The following is a 20192-nucleotide window of genomic DNA, read 5'->3' as shown; positions in this document are numbered from 1 at the left end:
CGTGAGGATGGGATAAGGGTTTCTCTGCAATGCTTGGGTCCACCTAGTGTTACTTTCCGGGTCCAGGCTCTTGCAGCCTCCAACGTGAGGCCACCAGAAAGAAAAAAAATCAATCAGAGTCTTGGAAAAGCATCCTGCTAAAAAGCAAATATACCTGGCATCTGTCCCTGGCTTGGAGGGAACCCAAGTATCTTCTGCTGGGATACTCGGCTGATCCTGCTGGACCAGGCAAGCAGGTCCTGTATGATCTGGTTGTGAAGCAAAAATCCACTTCCCGCTGGTTTCCAGCCACAAACCAGCCTGGCTACAAAGGGCTGCTTAATGCCAACCAGTCAGTCGATGAGAGAGGAAAATGAACTTCTGCCTGGGAGGGAGCTTGGCTTTGTGCATAAAGTTAAGAACCTGCTGGAGGGGAATGTTGGGATGAGGCTCCTCAGAAGCTGATGGGCTCGGGGAAGGGTGTAACTCCTGCTCCTTGGATCCAGCTGCCCCTGGGTGACTGTGCTTGGCTGTGACAGTGGAGAATGTTTGCAAAGATCAGGTCTGGAGACGCTGGGATAGACCAGAGAGCGCCAGACACAGAAATATCTGATGTCCCCTCTGGTGCCTGGCATCGTGTCAGATAAGCCGATACCCTCCAGAAAATGGTACTGGTGGGGGGCTAAGATTTCTAGCATGGGACAGCAACTGCTATAATGACAATTTATCGTGATGGGAAATATGGTTTGGTGCATAAAAAGGGAGTTAATATGGGGCCAAGTCTTGTACCATTAACAGAGAGCCCATAGGATGCAGGACTGGAAGGGATCTCAAAACTCCTGGAAGAGACTGGCATAAAACACAGACCTGCAAAACCATCCTTGCACGCTCTCTTACGTATTCCATAGTCATTCCTGGTTGTCCTCTTCCAGGAGGAGCTGGCAAGTGACCACTGGGGACACTGGGCTCTCACTCAGCTGGTGCAGCTGCCACGTGTTCAAGGTGTGCCAGGAGTTAAATGTTGTATTCAGCATGTACAGTTGATTCAAACAAGGATTCACTTCTGCAATAACTGCATCTTCCAAGCCAATATAACTGGATTAAAACCAAGTCCCCCCACTTTTTTTCTTTTTTTGGGGTGGTTTCCTTGCTTTAGCTGGGATAAAGGTCATGGTTTTTTTCCTCAGGAGCTGGTAAAGTGCTGTGTTTTGGATTTAGTATGAGAATAATGTTGGAGTAATAGCTTAAGCTTTCAACTTTTGGCAGGGAGTTTCCCACCTCAGTTAAAATGCTGTCAAATGCTTTCCTGGGTGGTTTGGGGTTTTCTCCTTGGATGTGGTTTGTTGATTTAGAAGATTGGGAAGGTTCACTCAGGATCTGCTGCCTCTACACCAAGGTCTGTAGCAATCAAAAGCCAAGATGTTCTGTAAAATTTCTTTAAACCTTCCTCATCCCTCATTTCCAAATATCCAAATTTTGTGGCTGCCCCATCCCTGGAAGTATCCAAGGCCAGGTTGGATGGGGCTTGGAGCAACGTGGGATAAGTGGAAGGTGTCCCTGCCCGTGGCAGGTGGGTTGGGACCGGATGGTCTTTAAGGACCCTTCCAACCCAAGCCATTCCAAGATTCCCAAATTCCTGCATCTGGATCAGCTCAGACCCTTCAGGAGGAAAGAAAAATCAGGAAATGGAGAAACAAAACAGTCCCAGTCCAATCTTCATGGTATAAGAACTTAAATGTGCCTGTTTATTCCTAAAGCAAAGGCTGCAGCTTGGGACCATCACTCTGCACCTGCTTTTCAAATCTGTTGTTGCTGCTTGGTTTAATAAAGAACCTTAAGCTCCCTCCATGTGCTGTGCCCCAGGGTTTATTTTGACCCCCAGCTGGTTGGTTTGGACTCAAAAGTGTCTGTGCCAGCTTATTTCAGAGGAATTTTGAAGTGACAGAAAAAAAAATCCCAGTCTGGATGATGGGACCCCATGGTGTCCATGAGCACACTTGATGGGAGAAGCAAGATTTGTCAGTGCTGTGGTTTTCCCCTGCTTTGAAGTTATGAACATCACCTCACCTCCTAGTGCTTCCAGCAGCCTGGGTCCCTGAAAAAGTGAAAACAGGTTTAATTTTTCATTGGAAGAGCCTCAATCCAGGGTCTTTTGTGCTGGAACAAGGGGGGATGGTTTTAACCTTAAGGATACATGTCCATATAGATAGAAATTAGAATTAGGAAGAGTTTCTTATGATAAGAAAGAGGGTGCTGAGGCCCTGGCACAGATTCCCAGGGAAGATGTGGCTGCCCCTGGATCCCTGGAAGTGTCCAAGGCCACGCTGGATGGGGCTTGGAGCAACGGGGGATAATGGAAGGTGTCCCTGCCATGGCAGGGGCTGGAATGAGATGATCTTTCAGGTCCCTTCCAACACAATATATTATATAAAAAATTCTATAGACTCCCCCAGGAGGGGTCTGGGGGGGAAGAACTGACTTCAATGTGTCGCTGTCCCCGCCGGGGCCGCGGGCGGGCTTTAGGACCCGACCGGGTGTGACACCGCCTGTCCCTTCCCCTTCCAGCCGCGCTCCTCGCTCGGGACTTTCTCCAGCTTATTATTATTTTATTTAATTTTTTTTTTCTTTAATTGGCGCGTGTGCGGGGAGGGGTGGGGGGTGAAACCCGAGTTGTCTATTTTTTTTTTTTTCACCCCCCAATTTTTATTTATTTATTTTCGGCGGGGGTAAATAAATAAAGAAATCCCCCCTCCCCCGTCGGTGTCAGGCGCGGGGAAGGCGAAGGCGCGGCGATGGTGCGGACGGGATGAGCGGCGCGGCCATGGCAGCCCGGCGGCTCTTCCACCTCCAGCCCTGCGGTGAGGGACGGGGCTCTGGGGGGCTCGGGGGCTCTGGGGGGCTCGGGGGCACCGGGGTGTCCCCGTGTCACCCCGCCATGCACCCCAGCTGCTGCCTGTTGCATCAGCGCAGGGGTCGCGGCGGGATGCGGCGGGGAAGGTGGGCTGGAAGGGGATGCGTCCTGGTTTCCCCTCTTGGGATCGGGGGGAAGAAGAATCTTGGCTTTGCATCGCTGCTGAAGGTTTGGGGTTTTTTTTTTGCTGTTGGTATCTGCGGGGAGGTGGTGACACCCCCAAAGCGGGGCTGCTTGGGCAGAGCGGGGTGTTCCAGCCCCGGGGATGCGGTGGGGACAGGAGGACCGCGGGGAAAAGGAGCGATGGAAACTTCGGGTCTGGCTGTTCTGGGGGTGTTTTATCCCCCACTTTCACTTGTTGGCACCCAGCGTGGGGCGGAGGGCACGGTGTGGTGCTCAGCTCCGCTCCGCTGCTTGCGGATGAGGTCGCTTGACTTCGCGTCGGTGTAAAAACCGCAATAAAAAGGCGGAAAAAACAAAAAGCAGAAAAAGCGAAACTTTAACGCGAAGAGTTTGGGCAGTTGTGCGTGCGGGGAAAGACCCCCGGCAAGGAGTTTATCTGAAGTGCGGGGGGGGGGGGGGGAGGGGTTTAGATGCGCTTGGGAATTCTCTTTCTGATTCCCGGTGAACTTGGAAAGTTATTTTGTGCGGTGTGTCCCCCCCTGCCTTGCAGAGGAAGCGCTTCCTTCAGCGGCATGGCCGCGGCAGCGCGGGGTGACACTCGCTGAAGGGACGGGGACCGCGCTTGGTGCAGGGCAGGTTTTGTGCTGGAGCAGAAGTGACTGTAGGTGGCACAGCAGCTTTGTCACCCGTGCTGTCCCCGAAGCTCTCGTGAGGATCGGTGCTGGGGGAGGATTTGTGCCTCTGGAGCTTTTCCCGCTCCGGTTTAATGGGAAGGTTTTCATTTAGAGCTGATGTTCTGCCTTAGAGCTTTGCTCTGCTGCGTTTTCGTGTCCGTGTTGTCATTCTTGAGACCTGGCTGTTCCTGCAGGAATAGAAAATCATGGAATGGTTTAGGGGTTGGAAGGAGCTTCAAGACCATCTTATCCCACTCCTTTCCGTGGGCAGGGACACCTTCCACCATCCCAGGCTGCTCCAAGCCCCGTCCAACCTGGCCTTGGACACTTCCAGGGATCCAGGGGCAGCCACAGCTGCTCTGGGCAGATGTGCACGTGTGGAGAATCCACAGGGAATTTTCCTCTTTCCCCCCCAGGTTGTCTCAGTGTTTGCAGGATTTCTCCTGGGGATTGTCTCTAGGTGTGAACTCAGCCTTGACCCTCCTCTGCCAAGTTCCTGCCCCTTGAGTGGGATAAACCGCTTGACCCAGGGTTGAGTAAATCCAGCTGTGTCTCACCTGGGTTGCTGTTGTTGGGTTTGTGGCTGCTTTTTGGGGTTTTTTGTGAGGCTGGAACAGCGAGGCAACACTTGAGTCCTGTCTGCACAGCAACCTCAGTCATTGCTACCCCCCCTGTGAGCCGTGCGTCGCTGCTTCCCGGCTATAATCGGGATTTGTTGTCTAATCCATCTCAGCCAGAGCCCTCCAGTTTTGAAATATCTGTGGCTTTTGTACAGTTGGTGCTCCGTAAGAATGATGGACTGCAGAGGAAGTTCCCCTCCGGCTCTCCTGTTGTTCCTTGGCAATTTGAATGCTTCAGCTTGTTTAAATAAATGCAGATAAGAAGAGTGGTTGGGGTTTAACTGGAGCCCTCGCTTGACCCACCCGGTGGCAAAAGATAGCTGTGTGCAAGCTCCGAGTGGTTTGACTTCTAGTAAAGCTGTAGTAAATCATTTGAGGCTGTAAACATTTATTAAAACAAGCTTTAATTTTGTGTTGAGTCAGTGTGAAAACAAAGATGTCTTGGGTTTCAAAGGGAAAGGATCCGCAATGGAAGCTTTCTGCGTTGGCTTAAAGGAAAGTGTCAGTGAGAAGTTGGATATTTCAGCAGAAGGGAGCTGAGGTAAGAGTTAGGGTCAGATTTTAGCTGCAAAAGTTCGAATTTAATCCAGAAGTATCAGACTTAGCTTGGTGCTGTTCAATTTGCCTGTTCGTTGTTTGGTTTGATCCTCCTTGCAGGAGGCAGCTGAGGTAAGAGTTAGGCTCAAGGTCAGGTTTTAGTTGCAAAGTTGGATTTCAGTCCAGAGTTACCCAGCTTAACCTGGTGCTGTTTTATTTGCCTGTGTAAGACCAAAACCTGCAATTCTGTCCTCACAGAACTGCACTGATGCTCTGTGTAAGTACTTTATGCCTAAGGACAGGTGTTAAATCCCATTATCTGGGGAAAGCTGCTTGTTTGGGGTTTTTTTAAGTAATTCTCATACTGTGCTGTGATTCAGGCGTCTCTGGGAAGCCACAGGGTTCCCAGAACCTTTCTGTTGTGGTAGGTTGGGTGACACTTGAGTTATCTCCTCCTTATCTGAACCCACTTCTGGAGAAGTCCTGGTTCCTTGTGGAGGATTTCCCTGGGAGTAAACAAAGCTCGGGACGCTTTAATGACTCCTGATCATCATGAAGCTGTTATCTGCCCTCTGAATATGCAAATCCCTGCCAAGACATCCAGCACAGGTTAAGTCCCAGCTACCTTTGCTGTTACCATCCAAGCTGGGTGGGGAGTCTGCTGGGAAGGATTCGGTGTGGTTAAAAACCGGGAATGCCCAGGCAATTCCTCAAAGTTCATCCTTACTTGAGTCTGAGCAGTGTTTTGTGATCGGGAAGTTTGCAGAGCAGCTCCTTCAGGAGTTTGTGCTGGGACCTGGCGATGCTGAAAGTCTTTTAGATTTTTTTTTCCTCTTTTTTACTGGAAATACAACTTTCTGACTCTGATCTGGGCTGAGTTCCCCACAAAGGCTCTCTGCAGAGCACGGTGACATGCTGGCCCAGAGCAGAGCACTGCGGGCTCCTGCATCTGTCAGTGCTGGCTTTGGTATCAAAGGGCTTTGCTGTCACTCATAACTCCATGGGTTCTTCTACTCCCTCTTTCTAAATTCATCCCTGGCTCTGATTCGCAATTAAAACCAGCAGGACTGAGGGCTTCACTTTACCTCTGCTGCTGAAGGAGGTTCTGCGAGCTCTGATGAGCCAGTGGGGCTGTGATTTGGGTAGGGAACAGAGGCAAGGGTAGTTTCAATCCTCAGAGATTTGCTGAGAGAATGTGGGGAGAAAGGCATGAAAACCCAGCCACAGGAGTGGATAACACTTTATGCTGGTGTTGGGTGAGGACTTTTCTTCCCCACATGTGCTTTGGGGTTCTCCAGGTTTGAAGGACCTGATGGAAGTGGCAGGAGATACGCTGGTGGGGCTGTGGCTGCCCTGCAGCTGTGCCATGGTGGGATGGATGCCAGCAGTGCTGATGGGGGCTGTGGTGAGATTTGAAGCTGGTGGAGAGAAGATCTCAGCTGGTCCACGCTCAGAACTGGGCAACCTTTGTCTCAAGGTGTTCAGGTGGGCGAAGAGCGAAGGTGGAGTGAATTGTTGCTGGGTGCTGCCCACTGAGGGGAACTCAGGAGTGGAAATTAGGAGGACAGGGCAACTTGAGAGGAGGATGAGATGACCTTCCTCCCCTCCTGGTGTTGGCGCAGGCGCTGGCACCCTGCAGTGGCCACCTGGGTTCACCCCCTGGGACAAGCCACCCCACGGGATGCGGTGTGAGGCACCAGGTTTATTCTCCTTTTCCTCTTGCCTGCTGCCATCTCCTTTTCCAGGAGTTAAACTCCTCTTCCCCCTGCTCGCAGCCTAATTGCGTCCCCAGGGTTTAACACGCGTGTGTTTGTTTTATTCAACGTGCTGGCTGTTCCCACCGGAACACGCTGATTTTTTTTGATTTTTTTTTTTTTTTTTAGGGATTGGGCTTTTTTTTTTTTTTTTTTTTTTTTTTTTGCTTATTGTGCACAACAAGCTCCTGCACAAGATATTCGTTGCGGGAGGACGTAGGGGGGAGGAACTGTAGTAATGCCAATACTTCTTGAATATTATAAACCTGGCTTATCAGCCCGACGCAGAGCTGGAATTTGTCTCTTCCTGTGCTGCATCTCTGCTTTCTGAGAGGGGCGTTTAAATACAGGCTGGAGACGCTGCCTTGCCAGTGTGCTCTGCTGGGCTCTGACAGCAGCAGCAGGGCTGCTCTGGCGCCCTTGGGGTTTCTTTTTATTGCTCTTTTTTTTTTTGCACTCAATCCTTTGGGGAAAAGGAACTTCTTTGGGAGAAGGCTCTGAGGCTGCATGTCCCAACAGTACGCGCTGCAGGAGGCGAAGGGAGACGCGGTTTGCTTTGTACCTGGCTCTCCTCTCTTCTCCGTCCTGATGGAGCCGGCGTCCTTCTGCTACCCCCGGCTCACCTTCCTCCGCTCGCCCTATGGCCAGTTCGGGGCCAGCGCCGGCTCTTCCCAGGATTTGGCCCCGTGGCCGCAGCGTTTGGTGCCGCAGAGGTGGAGCAGGCCAGTGGACGGTGCGTGACCAGGGCTGGAAGGGTTGGGACAGGGCAGCAGAGAATCCCAGTGGGGTTTGAGGAGGTTTTGGAGATGGTGGTAAAGAGGGAGGTGGCGCAGGTGGGACTTGGAGGTGGTTTTGGTGATGCTGTTGGACCTCTTCTGGTCCCACAGCTTGGCCACTGGCATCTCCACCAAGGAAGCTGCTCTGGTCCCTGCTGCACCCAGGGAGAGCTGATAAACAGCCTCAGCGTGGAAAAAAATTAAAAATAGAAACTGATCTGAGCCAGTCTTTTGTTTCCTAAGCTTGTTCACTTGCTGAAATGAATCCGGCACCGCGTGAAACCTGAAATACCTGCTGGAGGCTCAGCGGGCTCGGGTCAGCTTTAGGGTTGTGATGCTGTCAGGTGTCCTCTAAACTGTTAGTGAAGGTATCAGGTGTGGGGATAGAGGAAGGTTTGGAGATGTTCTAATGCAGGTTTGTCTCACTACAAGGAATTACCTTGAAAATCCAGCTTGGTTCAAACCTTGCTTTAATGTAATGTGGGGAGCTTGGGGAATCCTGCTGATTTAGGAGCCGAGCTCTCTATGTGCTGATCCTAAGGATGGGAGTCTCAACTTCCTATAAAACTTTTTTTTGAGGAAGATGAGGTGCTATCCTGATTTCTCTTTAAAGGTAGTCCTGCCTGGAACAAGGAGTGGGGCTGGAGACCTCCAGGGCTCTCTTCCACCCTCAAACACTTCCTGAACCACGCTCTACTTCCTTAGCATCTTATTGCCGGTCTGTGATGTGCCTTACCTGGAAAAGCTCGTCAGGTGGCATGGGAAAAAAAAAAAAAAAACAACAAACCAACAAAACATGGAGGAGACTGGCTGAGCAGTCTCGGCAGAGAAAACGCGTGGGAGGTGTTTAATAACACGCGTCGCCTGTGGTTCTGTGCAGCGGAAACGCGTCCGTGCCAGGGACTGGGGATGGGGGCACGAGGCTCCCTCTGCTAAAGGGATGCCCCTTCCCCAGCCGTGTGCTGCCTCCCTTTGCCTTGCTCTGGGAAGCGTTTGCTGCCTCCTGGTAAATATCATCACTGGGAGTTTTTTTTACTGAAGTCACAGCAATTGTCAGAGTTACTGTAGGGGAGTGACCCAGCCTTGCCAGCATTTGGATAATTCGCTGTTTATTGCTGTCTTATTCTTTTAGGGTTCTGCCTTTTCTAAGGCTGAGTTGATGTTGCTGTGGGGAGTTTGTTTTTTTCTTTTTCTTGTTTCCCTTCTTTTTTTTTTTTTTTTTTTGGCTAGCGTAGACCATTCCTCTGGGCTTTAAATATCCAGCTGGGGGAGACTTGGCTTATTGTGATGAAAATCTTGAATTGTAAGGAAAGTGAAGCAGTAGAATAGGCTGGAGCAGAGAATGTGGCATCTTCCCTCCAAAGCTTCTTAGGCACCGCATGGTCCAGCTCTGGGCACACGGGCTCGGATTTAAGTCCCCTCGGATGAGGTGAGGTCTTTCAGCTCTAAATTCTGCAACTTGCTGCTGGAGCACAGACTTGCTGCCCTGTTTCTCATTCCACTGCACGCATGCATTAACCCTTGCACTGCTGCTGCTGTGCAGCTGAGCTGGATGAAACACCAGAGCCTGGCAGGCACGGCAGCTGTATCTTTAAGGAATTTGCTCTATCTCCCTCTCAGCAGCAGGTTTCTTTCCCCTCCCTCCTTTTTTTCATCCTCTGGCTTTCCCTGTACTTCTCTCTGTAAGGTACAGCATCTTCTCACTTCAGTTGAGCCTGGCTGGCACAGAGCTTTTTTTCTTTTTTAAGGAGGCACAGGAGCTTTCTCCATCTGGCATCCAGCAAAACTCTCCGGCTCGGGAGCGCTGGGTCGCTTTAACTACTCTGGTTTTGCTCTTAGAGGCAAACAGCTCCGAGAGGTGGTGGGATCTGGGTGGCTGGAGGAGGAGGCAGCCCAAATCCTTGGCTGGGGCAGTGGTGTCATGTGCAGAGGTGCTGCCCAGGTGTGGGGTTGGCAGAGCTGGGCTGGAGGTGTCCATCTGGGAGCTAATGGGTCGCACTCTCACTCCACCCATCCGCCGCTCGCCAATTGGAAGTGAGGGACAAAGATGCTCTGGATGGATTAATATTGGAGCCAGTGAAAAAGCAGGAGCCAGCGCTGCCTTGGCCACCTGAGCGAGTGGCCTTTGGGAACAAGTGCTGCTGGCTCGGGGGGAGCAGCCCTGAGGGGAGCAGAGGCATCTCTCTCTTGAAGAAGTAGTGCAGGTAAGTTGTGGTCTTAAACCCCCCCCCCAAACTGAAGCAGTGCTGTTGCTGGGTGATGCATTTGGTCAGGAAATGTAAAAAAGCAGCTCTGCCAGCTCTTGAATTATTTAATTCACTAAAGTAAGGCAGTGCTTGATGTATTTTCTATGGGCTTTGCTCTGCTTAGTGATGATATCTATTGCCTGTGCTGGATGTGTCTGTGTTTAAGGATGGAGAATGCCTTTTGAATTCCATTTAAATTAACCAGAGTGCTGCTGGCTGCCGGGGCTTGAATTTAGTTTCAAGGTATGCATGGGGAGATGAGCACAGAAGAGCTTCCCTGTTCTGGTTTTTCTCTTAATTAATGGCAAAACATCCTCCCAGCCTGTCAGTGAGCTTTACATAGAGCTGTTTCACTTGGGGGAAGTGCAGTGCTGAGTGAAGACAAAATCATGGATGTAGTGTGTCTGAAATGCTCCCAAACATCATCCCTGGTGCTGTAGCCATGGAAGCCTTGTAGATGAACCATAAACATCATCCTAATGAATAACATTATCTCATGGAGTGTCAGTCTGCAATTATTTCATCACTGGACTGGGGCATTTTAATTTTGGATTGATGATGGACAGCAAAATGGGATCTGGTGCTGCTGCCTCTCCCCCCACCTGTGGTGTTGTTGTTGTTGTCACTGGTGTTGTTTTATGGATTCTAAACATGGGAAACTGCATGGGGTGATTTGTGTTATCCTGCTGAGCCTGGTGGGAATTGCAGACCCTGTTTGTGGGGGGATGGATGAGGCTGCAGAGGGCAGCTCTGTGGCCATTTGGGTACCCTTTGGGCTGCTCTTGCTTTTCATGGCAGAGGGAGGTTTTTCTTTCTGAGTCTTGATTAGAAGCACAACTGAAAACGTGTTTGGTGATCAGGTGGCTGGGTTCACTGCTCTGCTTCTGTTTCCAGTATAGACCTTGGGTTTGGCCTGACTTCTGCTTTTCTCTGGGTTAGATCTGTTCCATCCAGTGCTTTTTGGGGGGTGGTGGTGGGAAGGGGTGCAGGAACAACTTTGCTGTAAAAGCTTGGCTCAGCCACTGCTGCCTTCTCAGCAGCTGTTTTCATTTCTGGTGGTGATAAGATAGAGGGGGAAAAAACTTTCTAGAAATTCACTTTGTTCCAAAACATGACCCTGGTACCCTGGAGGAGGGAGGGATGTTCCAGTGTGAGACTGATGGTGCTGCAGCATCTCTTCTAAACCCCCAAGAAGGGCTTATACCCACCCTGCTGCTTAATTTTTACAGTATTTGCACATTTAAACCCCTGCAGGGAGCAGCTCCCACCCTCTGAGCAGCCCCAAGTCAGGGAAATGTAGTCAGACTGTCTCTTAACCATTTTTGCACCGTTTACACAGTGCCACTGCAGATAAGTGGCAGGTGATGGCCCCTGGAAGACCTGCCTGTACAAGGAAGGCATTTCAGCAGAGAAAAATCTCTCAGGCATCTTTTAAAATCCATCTTCAACCCTGACCAAGGTTTGGGGCTGTTGCAGTATCTCTTTTTCTTTTGGATTAAGAGTGATGAGGCTTCTGATAGGGCCCTGCAAGGGAAAGAGCTGCCTGAGAAGCTGTCAGTAAGAGTTAATGCTTTCTAAATTATTTAAATGTTTCAGGAAGAGTCTACTGAAGAGCCTCAACTGGCCTGATCTTGGGCCTTTGCCAGCTTGTGGGATCTCTGGAGGTATTTGCTGTCTCTCCTCCCCATGTAGCACTTACGCAAGAAACCCTTGCAAGTCTTAAATCACTTTTTTAGAGGGTCCAACAAAACAGAACCTCTCCCTTCAACCTGTAAAAAAAAAGGGAAAATAGCCCAAATAGTCCAACAGCCAAATCCCAAAGTGTTGTTTTTCCCTTGCTGCTGAAATTGTCCTGCTCACCTGCGAAATGCTGGCCAAGAAATCCAGTGGATGAGGAGTGGAGATCCCGTTGGGAAAGCATCTCTGGGTGTGCAGGGTCGCTTCCTCTTGCAGCTCACCTCTGGGAGGCAGCCTCGGATATTAATTGCTTGGGTGGGCTCAATTGTGATGAGTCAACCTGGATAACGTGGTGCTCCTGCTAAATCCAGACACCTTTCTTTTTTGGGGTGGGGGGGAAGTCTCTGGGAGCTGTCACTGCTCAGTGACTCTTTATTAGCTGCTTTTATTGCAGTGGGTGTTCAGGAGGAAGCTGAGGAGGGGAATTGTTCAAGGCAGTGAGGAAAAGGCTTTGAAAACAGCCACGTCTGATCCCTGAGCCTGTGTGTGGGTGTGTGTTTGCCTGGGAGGGAGCAGGCAGGAGGATGCTTCCTGCTTTATCCCTTCAATATGATGCTTTATTTTCCCAGCCAGCCACTGGGAAATTTAGTCCTGGGGTTTCATTTACCACGGTGACCCGTGGCATAACTTGAGACCTCCCCACACCATTTCCATCCTCAGAAGAATATCCAGCTCCTTGCATACAATCCATGATTTGAGCCTTGAGCGCCTGATGAGCCTCAAAGACATAAAGTTGTGTTTTCCTGCCTGGACCAGGACTGGGATGTCATCCCACAGTGATGGAGGACACTGTTTACACAGACCCATGGAGCGAAGCTTACATCCAAGTGAGTTGGGATAGCTCTAGAAATGACAGAGAGCTGGTTTGTGTTCTCCAAAAATCACAGGAATGGGACACTTCCAAGGGGTGTGATGTTTAGTTTGGATAATCCAGACCTCTGAGTCCTAAAAACGGGGATTTGGGGGAATGAAACCCTTGTGGGAAGCAAAGGGTGAAAATCCTTTGGGGATACTTCTGGTAGGGGCATAGGGGAGTAAGCAACACATCAGTGCAATTCTGTGGCAAGAGGGGCGTGTTAAACATAAAGGCAGTTTTAACAAATTACTTCACAGAAACATCCTCTCCCATAAGGTTTGCTAGAGGAGGTGTTTATACATAGGGCAAAGCCTGTGTCCCTGCAGGTCTGAGTCTCTGGACTAGAGCAATCATTTGCCATCAAATTGGGTTGCTTAAAAGCACCTTCATCCTCCTCGATGTCTGCTCTGAGCAACACTTCATCTTCTAAAAGTTTCCTGAGGTGAAGAGCTTCAGAGTAGATGTAAATCTTTCTGGGGCATGGCTATCTCCTAAACTGTTTTCAAGACCTCCTAAGTTGATTTCTTGTAGATATTTGCATGCAGACGATGTTTTAATCAACCCATTTAGGTAAAAGCCTGCAGTAAATATCCCTGGTTTATTGCCCAGGGATGATGCCAGCCCCTGCTGGTGCACCCTTGTGCTGCCTGTGTTAAATCTCCAGGTGTGCTGTGCTTTTTTCCTTCAGGGGCTGTGTTTTTCGGGCTCATCAGGAGGAGGATGAGGTGAGGAAGGTGAGGGGCAGCAGGTGCAGGCAGAGGGGAGCTGCCCTCCCTGTGGGTACCAGCTGCAGCATGCCCTGAGCTGGCACTGTGGGGCACTGCCCAGTCTCTCCTGGTGTCGGGAACAGTATTGGGAAGATATTTTGACATCTGTGGTGGCTGGAACCAGGGGGAGCAGGACCTCAGCTGGTGCCTGTCTGTCCTTCCAGAGCCCTTCCCTGCAGCCTTGGCACTGAGCTGGAGAAGGGATGAGTTGGGGAGGGATGGGGCTCTGCTGTGCCTTGGGAAGGGAGGGATGATCCCCCTCAGGCTCTCCTGGGGATGGATATGTCTGTGCTGACAAAGGGAAAGGCTGTAAAGCTGTGCCCAAGAAGAGTCCTTTCGTTGATCTTGACTCAGCCCTTCAAGAAAAAACTCCTTGGGACTCCCAGGGATGATATTCCTCATTTAATGACTTACAAAAGGTCTTTTTGCCCCTCTTGAATTTTGTCTTTGATGTTTTCCTTTGCCTTGATGGATGCTTTTTTGGGGAGAGGTCTGTGTTTGGGTTTGGCAGCATGAGACACCATTTACCAGGCACTTTCCTGCCCAGGTATTAACAAGTATCCCTTACTCATCTTACACCTCCTCGAATTACAGTGATCAGTTTGGAAACCCTGACTTCTGTGGTTATTTTCTTTTCTTTCCTTTTTTTTCTTTTTTTTTTGTCACACCTCTCTAGGCATGGAGAAAAACAAGTCAAATCTCCAGCTCTTGTCCTGTCTGTCAATTGTGATTGCCCAGAACAGCAGCACGGGGGCATATTCCAATCTCTGTGCCAGCAGGAGCTGGGCTTTCACCAGGCTTTTCCAGCTGAATTAGGTGGAGCTGCAGGAAGGAATCAGCTGCTGAAAGTGTAGATGGAAATGAGAAGTGGCAACTTGATGCAGAATAGCTTTTTGCTTGCTGCTGTCTGTTAATTCTTGCTGACTTGGGTGGTTTTAAACGATTTGCAGGGAATGTCTCCACCAACAGCCTGCACTGCTTGGTTCTTCCTGGAAACTCCCAGAATCTCTTGTTTTAAGAGCACAAGAGAGGCTCTGTGGGAGAAAAACTGTAATACTGACATATTTGGAGCTGATTGTCTCGTCTGTGATCAGATTTGCTGCCTGTCAAGCTCCTGTCCTATTCTGCTGTGATGCTGTTGTATTATCAAAGGAGTTTGAGGCTTCCTTGTCCTCCTCCAGTTGAGCTCTTGCTGCACACTGAGATTTTTAAACCCAATTTCAATCAATGCTCCATATAATTAAAAAATTCCTCCTCTCCCACAGGTTTCCCCTGAGGTATTGTTTCTTGTGTGTGGGATTTTTCTCTTAAGTCTGTGTTTCTGCTGACTTTGGGTGGAGAAGGGGAGCAGCACCATTTAGCTGTGGCGTATTTAAAGCACCTAAATTGTGACTCTGCCATTGCCCCAAACTGCAGGGACCTGAGTGCAGCTTCCAGATCCCTTGTGCAGGAATCCCTTTGTCCTGGGATGTTAATTCATGCTGGGGTGGAGAGAGCAAAGAATAAGAAGAGATCTGGGTTTAGTATTTAACACCAGGTCTGGTGCAGCCTTGGATAGGGGAAGCTGCATCATCTTCCCCCAGTTTGAAGCCTTGGATGAGACCATAAATTTGTCCAAGCTGGAACTGTCCCTCGATCTGTTTGAGGGGATGCAAGTTAAGTGTAATATTCCCCATTTTACATTTAATGGTGGTGGTGGTGGACATTGACTAGCAAACTCCTGGAGCCAAGTGGCCAAGTCCTTGCTGCAAAGCTAAAGCCCTGCATGTCTTCTGGGAGGTGGATTTTTTTCCAGTTACCCATCCCATTTCTGCCCAGTTGTCTGACTGGGCAGTTCAGTCTGTTGCAGTAATTACTAATTCTTCCTGGAAGGAAATGGGGAAAGTCTAAAGGCTTTCTCAGCACAAACAAGTGATTTTTGTGGTAACTTCCTGCTCGGAGTCTGATGTGTTTTGTTTTATCAGCTTTGAGGCAAGACATTGCATGTGCTGATGAGTCTGAGAAATGTCCTCAGAGCTCCAGCAAAAAATGGTGGAAATTGAGGTTATTGAAGAAGCTGTGGCTGTCCCATCCCTGGAGGTTGGATGGGGCTTGGAGCAACCTGGGATAGTGGAATGTGTTGGAATATGGGGTTGGAACTAGATGGGGTTGGAACAAGATGGTCTAAGTCCCTGCTGACCCACAAACTGTTCTAAGAAATTGGGATATTGGAGCACACTGTGAGTAAAAGATAATGAAAATGCTGATGGTTTTCTCACCAGAACTTCTGGGGCAACCGAATTCTCCAGATGTACGAGCTGCTCGTGTTCAGAGACAACCCAGGAGCTGCCAATATGAGAGGGCCTGTAAATAAAAAAGTGCTTCCCCAGTACCTCTTTCAAACTGGTGTTGTCTCAAAGTAAACTCCAATTAAATATCAAGGCACCAGAACTGTTAAGAGATTTACCAGAGAGGAATCACAGAAGCTGAAGGCTGTGGTAGTACTTGTAGAAAGCTTTTGCAGAGCTGTGTTTCACTTCAATATAAGGCTTGTGCTGCAAAGGGCTGTTTACTTGGAAGATGCCAGCACCAGAACATTTGTAATTGAGTTACCCAAGTATCCCGAGAATGTGTTTTTATTCATAATCCTCCAGTATTGCAAGGCTCAAGAGAACTTATTGCTAACTTTAAAGCAAGGGAGTCAAAATGGGTTATTAGATCGGAGACATGGTGCCCACAGGAATTTAATAATGGAGGATGGCATGGCAGGGGTTTGTTGTTCAATGTAAATGTAAAAATGATAAGAATGTAAGAAATCAGGAAATATACCCACTTCTTGTCTGGTGCTTCCCATGGCGGATCAGCTGTTTTCATCCCAGTCCTGAAACCAAGCACTTTAAACAAGAACAGCAAACTTGTCTCTGCTACCACTTAAAAAATAAATGTCATATCTAGGTCTGGTGGAAGGTGTTCCTGGCCATGGCAGAGCGTTGAACTGGATGGTCTTTGAGCTCCCAGCTCAAACCATTCTGTGATTCTCTGATATTCCTCTGCCTTGGTGGCTCTTGGGGTCACTGCATTTGCCTCAGCTCAGCTTAGCCATGAAATCTTCAGTTGTATCCTTGAGTCTAGAAAAAGCAACTTCGTTTTCTCTTTTGCAGCACTTCAGCTCTTCACTCAGCACTCAGCTCAGAACTTCACTCTGAACTCAGCACTCAGCTCAGAAATTTTCCTTTTGAGAAAGGAAGGAAGTGGTAACACCATGCGCCTCTCCAATTTAGTCTCACCGAACAGACGTCCCTGTAGGGAATAAGGTGGGGTGGCAGTAGGAAGTTATTTTCTGGAGTAAATGAACTTTTAGAAAAGAAGAGCGCTGCTTAAATTGTCCAAAGAGCTGTACCATGTGCTTTTGGGCACGTAGTGGAAGGTGTCACCTTGTTCTGCCTTTGGATGGGGAGAGCAATTGGAGAGTCTGGTTGTCCTTGTAGATGATGGGTGAGAAAGTGTCTGGAGAGTGTGGGCAGGACCTCTCTGAGAGATACCAGAGGCACAGGAATGAGTTGTTGTGCTGTGCATCTTTGCTCCTTGGGGTAGTGCTTTGCAGCTTTGTCTCTAGAAGACTTTGTCTTGCTAAAATTTCTTTGCTTGGATGATTTTTTTCTTTGATTGTTGAAGTCTTTGTAAGAAAACCTGGGTGAAAGAACGGGCAGCATGGCTTTGGTGGATCCGAGGCTGTGGAGAGGGGGAACCCCTGAGCCCCTGCACTTTGCAGGCTGCAGGAAGATTTATCCTTCATGGAAGCACTTCTGCAACTTCAGGCAAACCCTGGAGCATTATCATGTTGATCCCTACTGAATTTGGAGACTTGTACTCCTGCCCAGGCTTCCCTAAGCCCAACAATTGCATCGATCACTGCGGTGTTTCATAACTGGCCCTTGGTTGAACTCTTTTTAATTTCAGGAGTGGAGGTGAGGTGGGGAGAGGAAATGCAAGGTTGGTGTGTGCGTCAGGCAGCGGCTGCTGGAGCAGACAGGGCTCAGCCTTGCTGTCAGTTCTGCACAACCCGAACCCATCGCTCCCGTCCGCAGCAAAACCCGGCCAAGGAGCCGAGACCTTGGATGTGAAATCCCGTAAGCGCTGGGAGAGGGGAGCAGGTGGAGCCTGCTGATGTGGTTGTGTTGCTGGCTGCTCCTGAGCCTGCACTTCAGCACGAGCCAGCTGGCCTTGTCCTTAGGTAGCATCCCTCAGCGTAAGGAATGCTTGCTCCTGACTGGGGGAATACGGGGAGAAAGGGACTGGGGCGTAAGGAGGAAAGAGATTAACTGGACTCCCCCTGAGATCTGTCTGGTTTGTTCTGCACAGTTAAAAACTTGAGGTTGTTCAGCCTGGAGAAGAGGAGGTTCTAGGGTGACCTCACTGTGACATTTTATGCTTAAAGGTGGCCTTTAAGAAAGATGAGGACCAACTTTTTAGAAGGGCTTGTTGGGATAAGACAAGGGGTGATGGTTTTAAATGAAAAGAGGTTTAGATTAGACACAAGGAAGAAACTCTTTGCAATGATGGTGGTGAAATACTGGACCAAGTTACCCAGAGATTTGGTGGACACCCCATGGCAGGAAATAATCAAGATCAGGCTGGATGGGGCGCTGAGCAGCCTGATCTAGTTACAGATATCCCTGCCCATGGCAGGGAAGGTGGAGAAGACCTTTAGAAATGCCTTCCAACCCAAATTATTGTATGAAAAATCGGGTGAATGTTGTATTCTTTAGTGCCTCAGAGGTGCAGAGGCCGTAGCTCCCAACTTACCCTTCCTACCTCCACTTGTGCTGATCCCTGACCTTTCAGCTTCTCCCATGGCTCCCTGCCTGTGTCTGGGCCTGTGTAAACACCCATCACCTTTTACCTCCTGGGCACGCCACACACAGGTTCCTGATGTCAATGTGCCCCTTCCGTGGGGGATGTAACAGCTTTTCCAAAGGCGCCAACGAGGCTGTTTGGAAGTCTGAATTGGGTTGGTGCTGTGGGACAGCATTATGTTGGGAGAAGACAAATTACCAGGGCTGGATTTTCGCCAGGACATGGTAGGGTGAACGCCTGACTTTTTTTTTCCCCCCCAAACGTGCCATTGCATCTTTAATTACAAGGTTAAGACCTCTGGTTTATGACTCATCTGAAAAAAACAGCACCTTCACCATAATTACCCGAGCATGTTGCCGGGGGGATTGTGGCTCATTAGTGACTCAGAGGAGCCAGTAGCACCTAATGAAATGGCACTGCCTGCTGTAACACCCCAGCCTTGCCCTTTTCATGCCTGGTCCAAGCAGGGACCAAACCAGTCTCCCATAAAGAGGTGATGCCAACCCAGGCAATGGTGCAGTTGGAAGAAACCAACTAATTCCCCATCGTTAGACAGCATCAACCCACAGAAGTAACTGTGTTCAGTTGAAGGAAAAGCAAAGTGTCTCATTTAGCCCAGTGAAGGATGAACATGTTGCTGCAGGCTCCCTCAGAAAGCCATAAGAGGAGTGAGAAATGGATAAACCATCCTGGTGGGAATGTGGGTTCCTTGGGTAATCCGCCTGCTGAGGCGTATTTTGTTTGTTTCCCTGAAATACGTAAATGCAATCATTGCACAATAAGAGCCTCTTTAAAAACTTTCCTTTGATCATTAACATGCTAATCAGTCGGGATGGATCTTCTCCTTCCCTTCCAGGTGGAGGGAAACAATTGACTCGTGTAATGGGTGCCCCTTGGCCACAGTTCGGTGCCGTTTGTTCCTCCGGCCCATTGTTCTGGGATGAACTTTGGAACATTGTGTTTCTCCCTTGGACCAGACACTTGGATTGCCCTCTGGTTTATGTGCTGGCTCCTTTTTTTTTAATGGCCATCAGGGTATCCCTTCAGGAACCTGTCTGCACTGGAAGTCTGGGTGGTGACAAGTGACAGGGCTGGGAGGTGCTGCCGTCAGTGGCGTGACTTTGCATCCATCATGTGCACAAAAGGCTCCCGGGGGAGCAGGAGGAATTGTGAGGCTGCAAACATGGCACACTGTACAAGGGAATAAAGAGCCTGCAACCTGGAAGCCGAAAGTTAGGGGGCAGAGAAAGGGTCTTTGGGAAACAGTGTCATACCTCAAAGGAAAAGCAGGAAGCCTAATCTGTAGAACAATAAGGCAGGCAAAACCTCTTTCCTTGTTGGCCCAAATTCATCCCAGGCTTGCGTAGGTAATGTTTGATTAGCCTAATGAAGTGGGGAAAGACAGAGCAAACCTATTCCTCTTTCTGATTGCATTTTGGCTGGGAAGAAGTGTGTGAAGAGGCAGCAGCATTGAGCACCAGGTTTCCAAAGGGCTGCTTGGGTGACTCCTGCTCAGGGCTTGAAATCAAGAGCTCTGTTACTCACTGTAAAATGGGCCATGCACCTGTACAGGGGAGCTGCTGCCTGTGTCCACGCAGCTTTGTCAGCGTTCAGAACAGCCAGGCTGGGTTTGGGCACCAGGCTTTGATTGCACCTGAGAGCAGGTGCTGCTGTGCTCTGTTATCCCACAAAGAAATGTTCAATACCTGCTTTGCCAGCAGTGAATTGCAGAACTGACTCGCTACCAAACCCCTTGTTCCCTGATAAATGATGGGGATACACCCCTGCTGCTGTTGTGTTGGTGGATTTGCTCTTGCTCAGCATCATTTCCCGTTTGTGGCTTCCTCACCAGCCCCTGTTGGTGCAGATGGTGCTGGCTGCAGGACCCCAGCTCAGGAAGTGGGCCAAGGAAGGCTGGAGTGTTCTGGGGCTTATCTTCAAGTGCCAAGCACTGTTTGGGGGTTATCCTAATGAGTAGGAGGAGCAGGATGGGAAGTGAATTCCCATTTTCATTGAAATTGAGTTGTTTTTTCTACATCAAACTGGTTCTTTGTATCTGAGCACAAGGTACAATTGGGCTTCATTATGGCTTGTATTTTTACAAAAACCTTTCAGATGCTCAGCGTGTATTATTGCTGACATACTTGTTCAAGTTTGGTAAATCCCTGAAAGGATCAGACTCATCCTGATCTTTAGTCTTGTTCTTTTGTGGTCCCAGCCCAGGATGTCTGAGGCTTTTCTTCAAGTACTGTCTGTGGCTGTAAAGGAAAGTTCTGGTAAATATTATGACATCAATAAGCAAAAGGTTACATTTACCACATTCAGGAGAATCTGATGGCTGCAGTATTTTGGGACTGGTTTTCTGCTGGAAAGTGA

The 20192-nt window shown here is 49.3% G+C and overlaps 1 protein-coding gene across 9 annotated transcripts in view; it reads left to right on the top strand.

The window, feature by feature from the left end:
• The window catches only part of SLC4A11 (solute carrier family 4 member 11), a 136910-nt gene that overhangs the window by 39758 nt on the left and 76960 nt on the right, over positions 1-20192 (top strand). For 2 of the 9 annotated variants that reach the window (XM_069014779.1, XM_069014778.1), the window contains exon 1: positions 6899-7331. The exons of 2 other annotated variants lie outside the window; for them this stretch is intronic. In XM_069014779.1, coding sequence (XP_068870880.1) covers positions 7106-7331 — 226 coding nt within the window. In that variant the 5' untranslated portion in view covers positions 6899-7105. Of the gene's footprint in view, positions 1-2653; positions 2838-6898; positions 7332-8663; positions 8804-9557; positions 9579-20192 lie in introns of those variants that run through there. 5 more of the 9 variants (XM_069014784.1, XM_069014785.1, XM_069014781.1 and 2 more) reach the window with 5 other exon arrangements.

Source organism: Aphelocoma coerulescens, chromosome 4 (assembly GCF_041296385.1).
Source record: "Aphelocoma coerulescens isolate FSJ_1873_10779 chromosome 4, UR_Acoe_1.0, whole genome shotgun sequence".
Taxonomy (NCBI): domain Eukaryota; kingdom Metazoa; phylum Chordata; class Aves; order Passeriformes; family Corvidae; genus Aphelocoma; species Aphelocoma coerulescens.
This window is presented reverse-complemented; position numbering and strand designations above follow the sequence as displayed.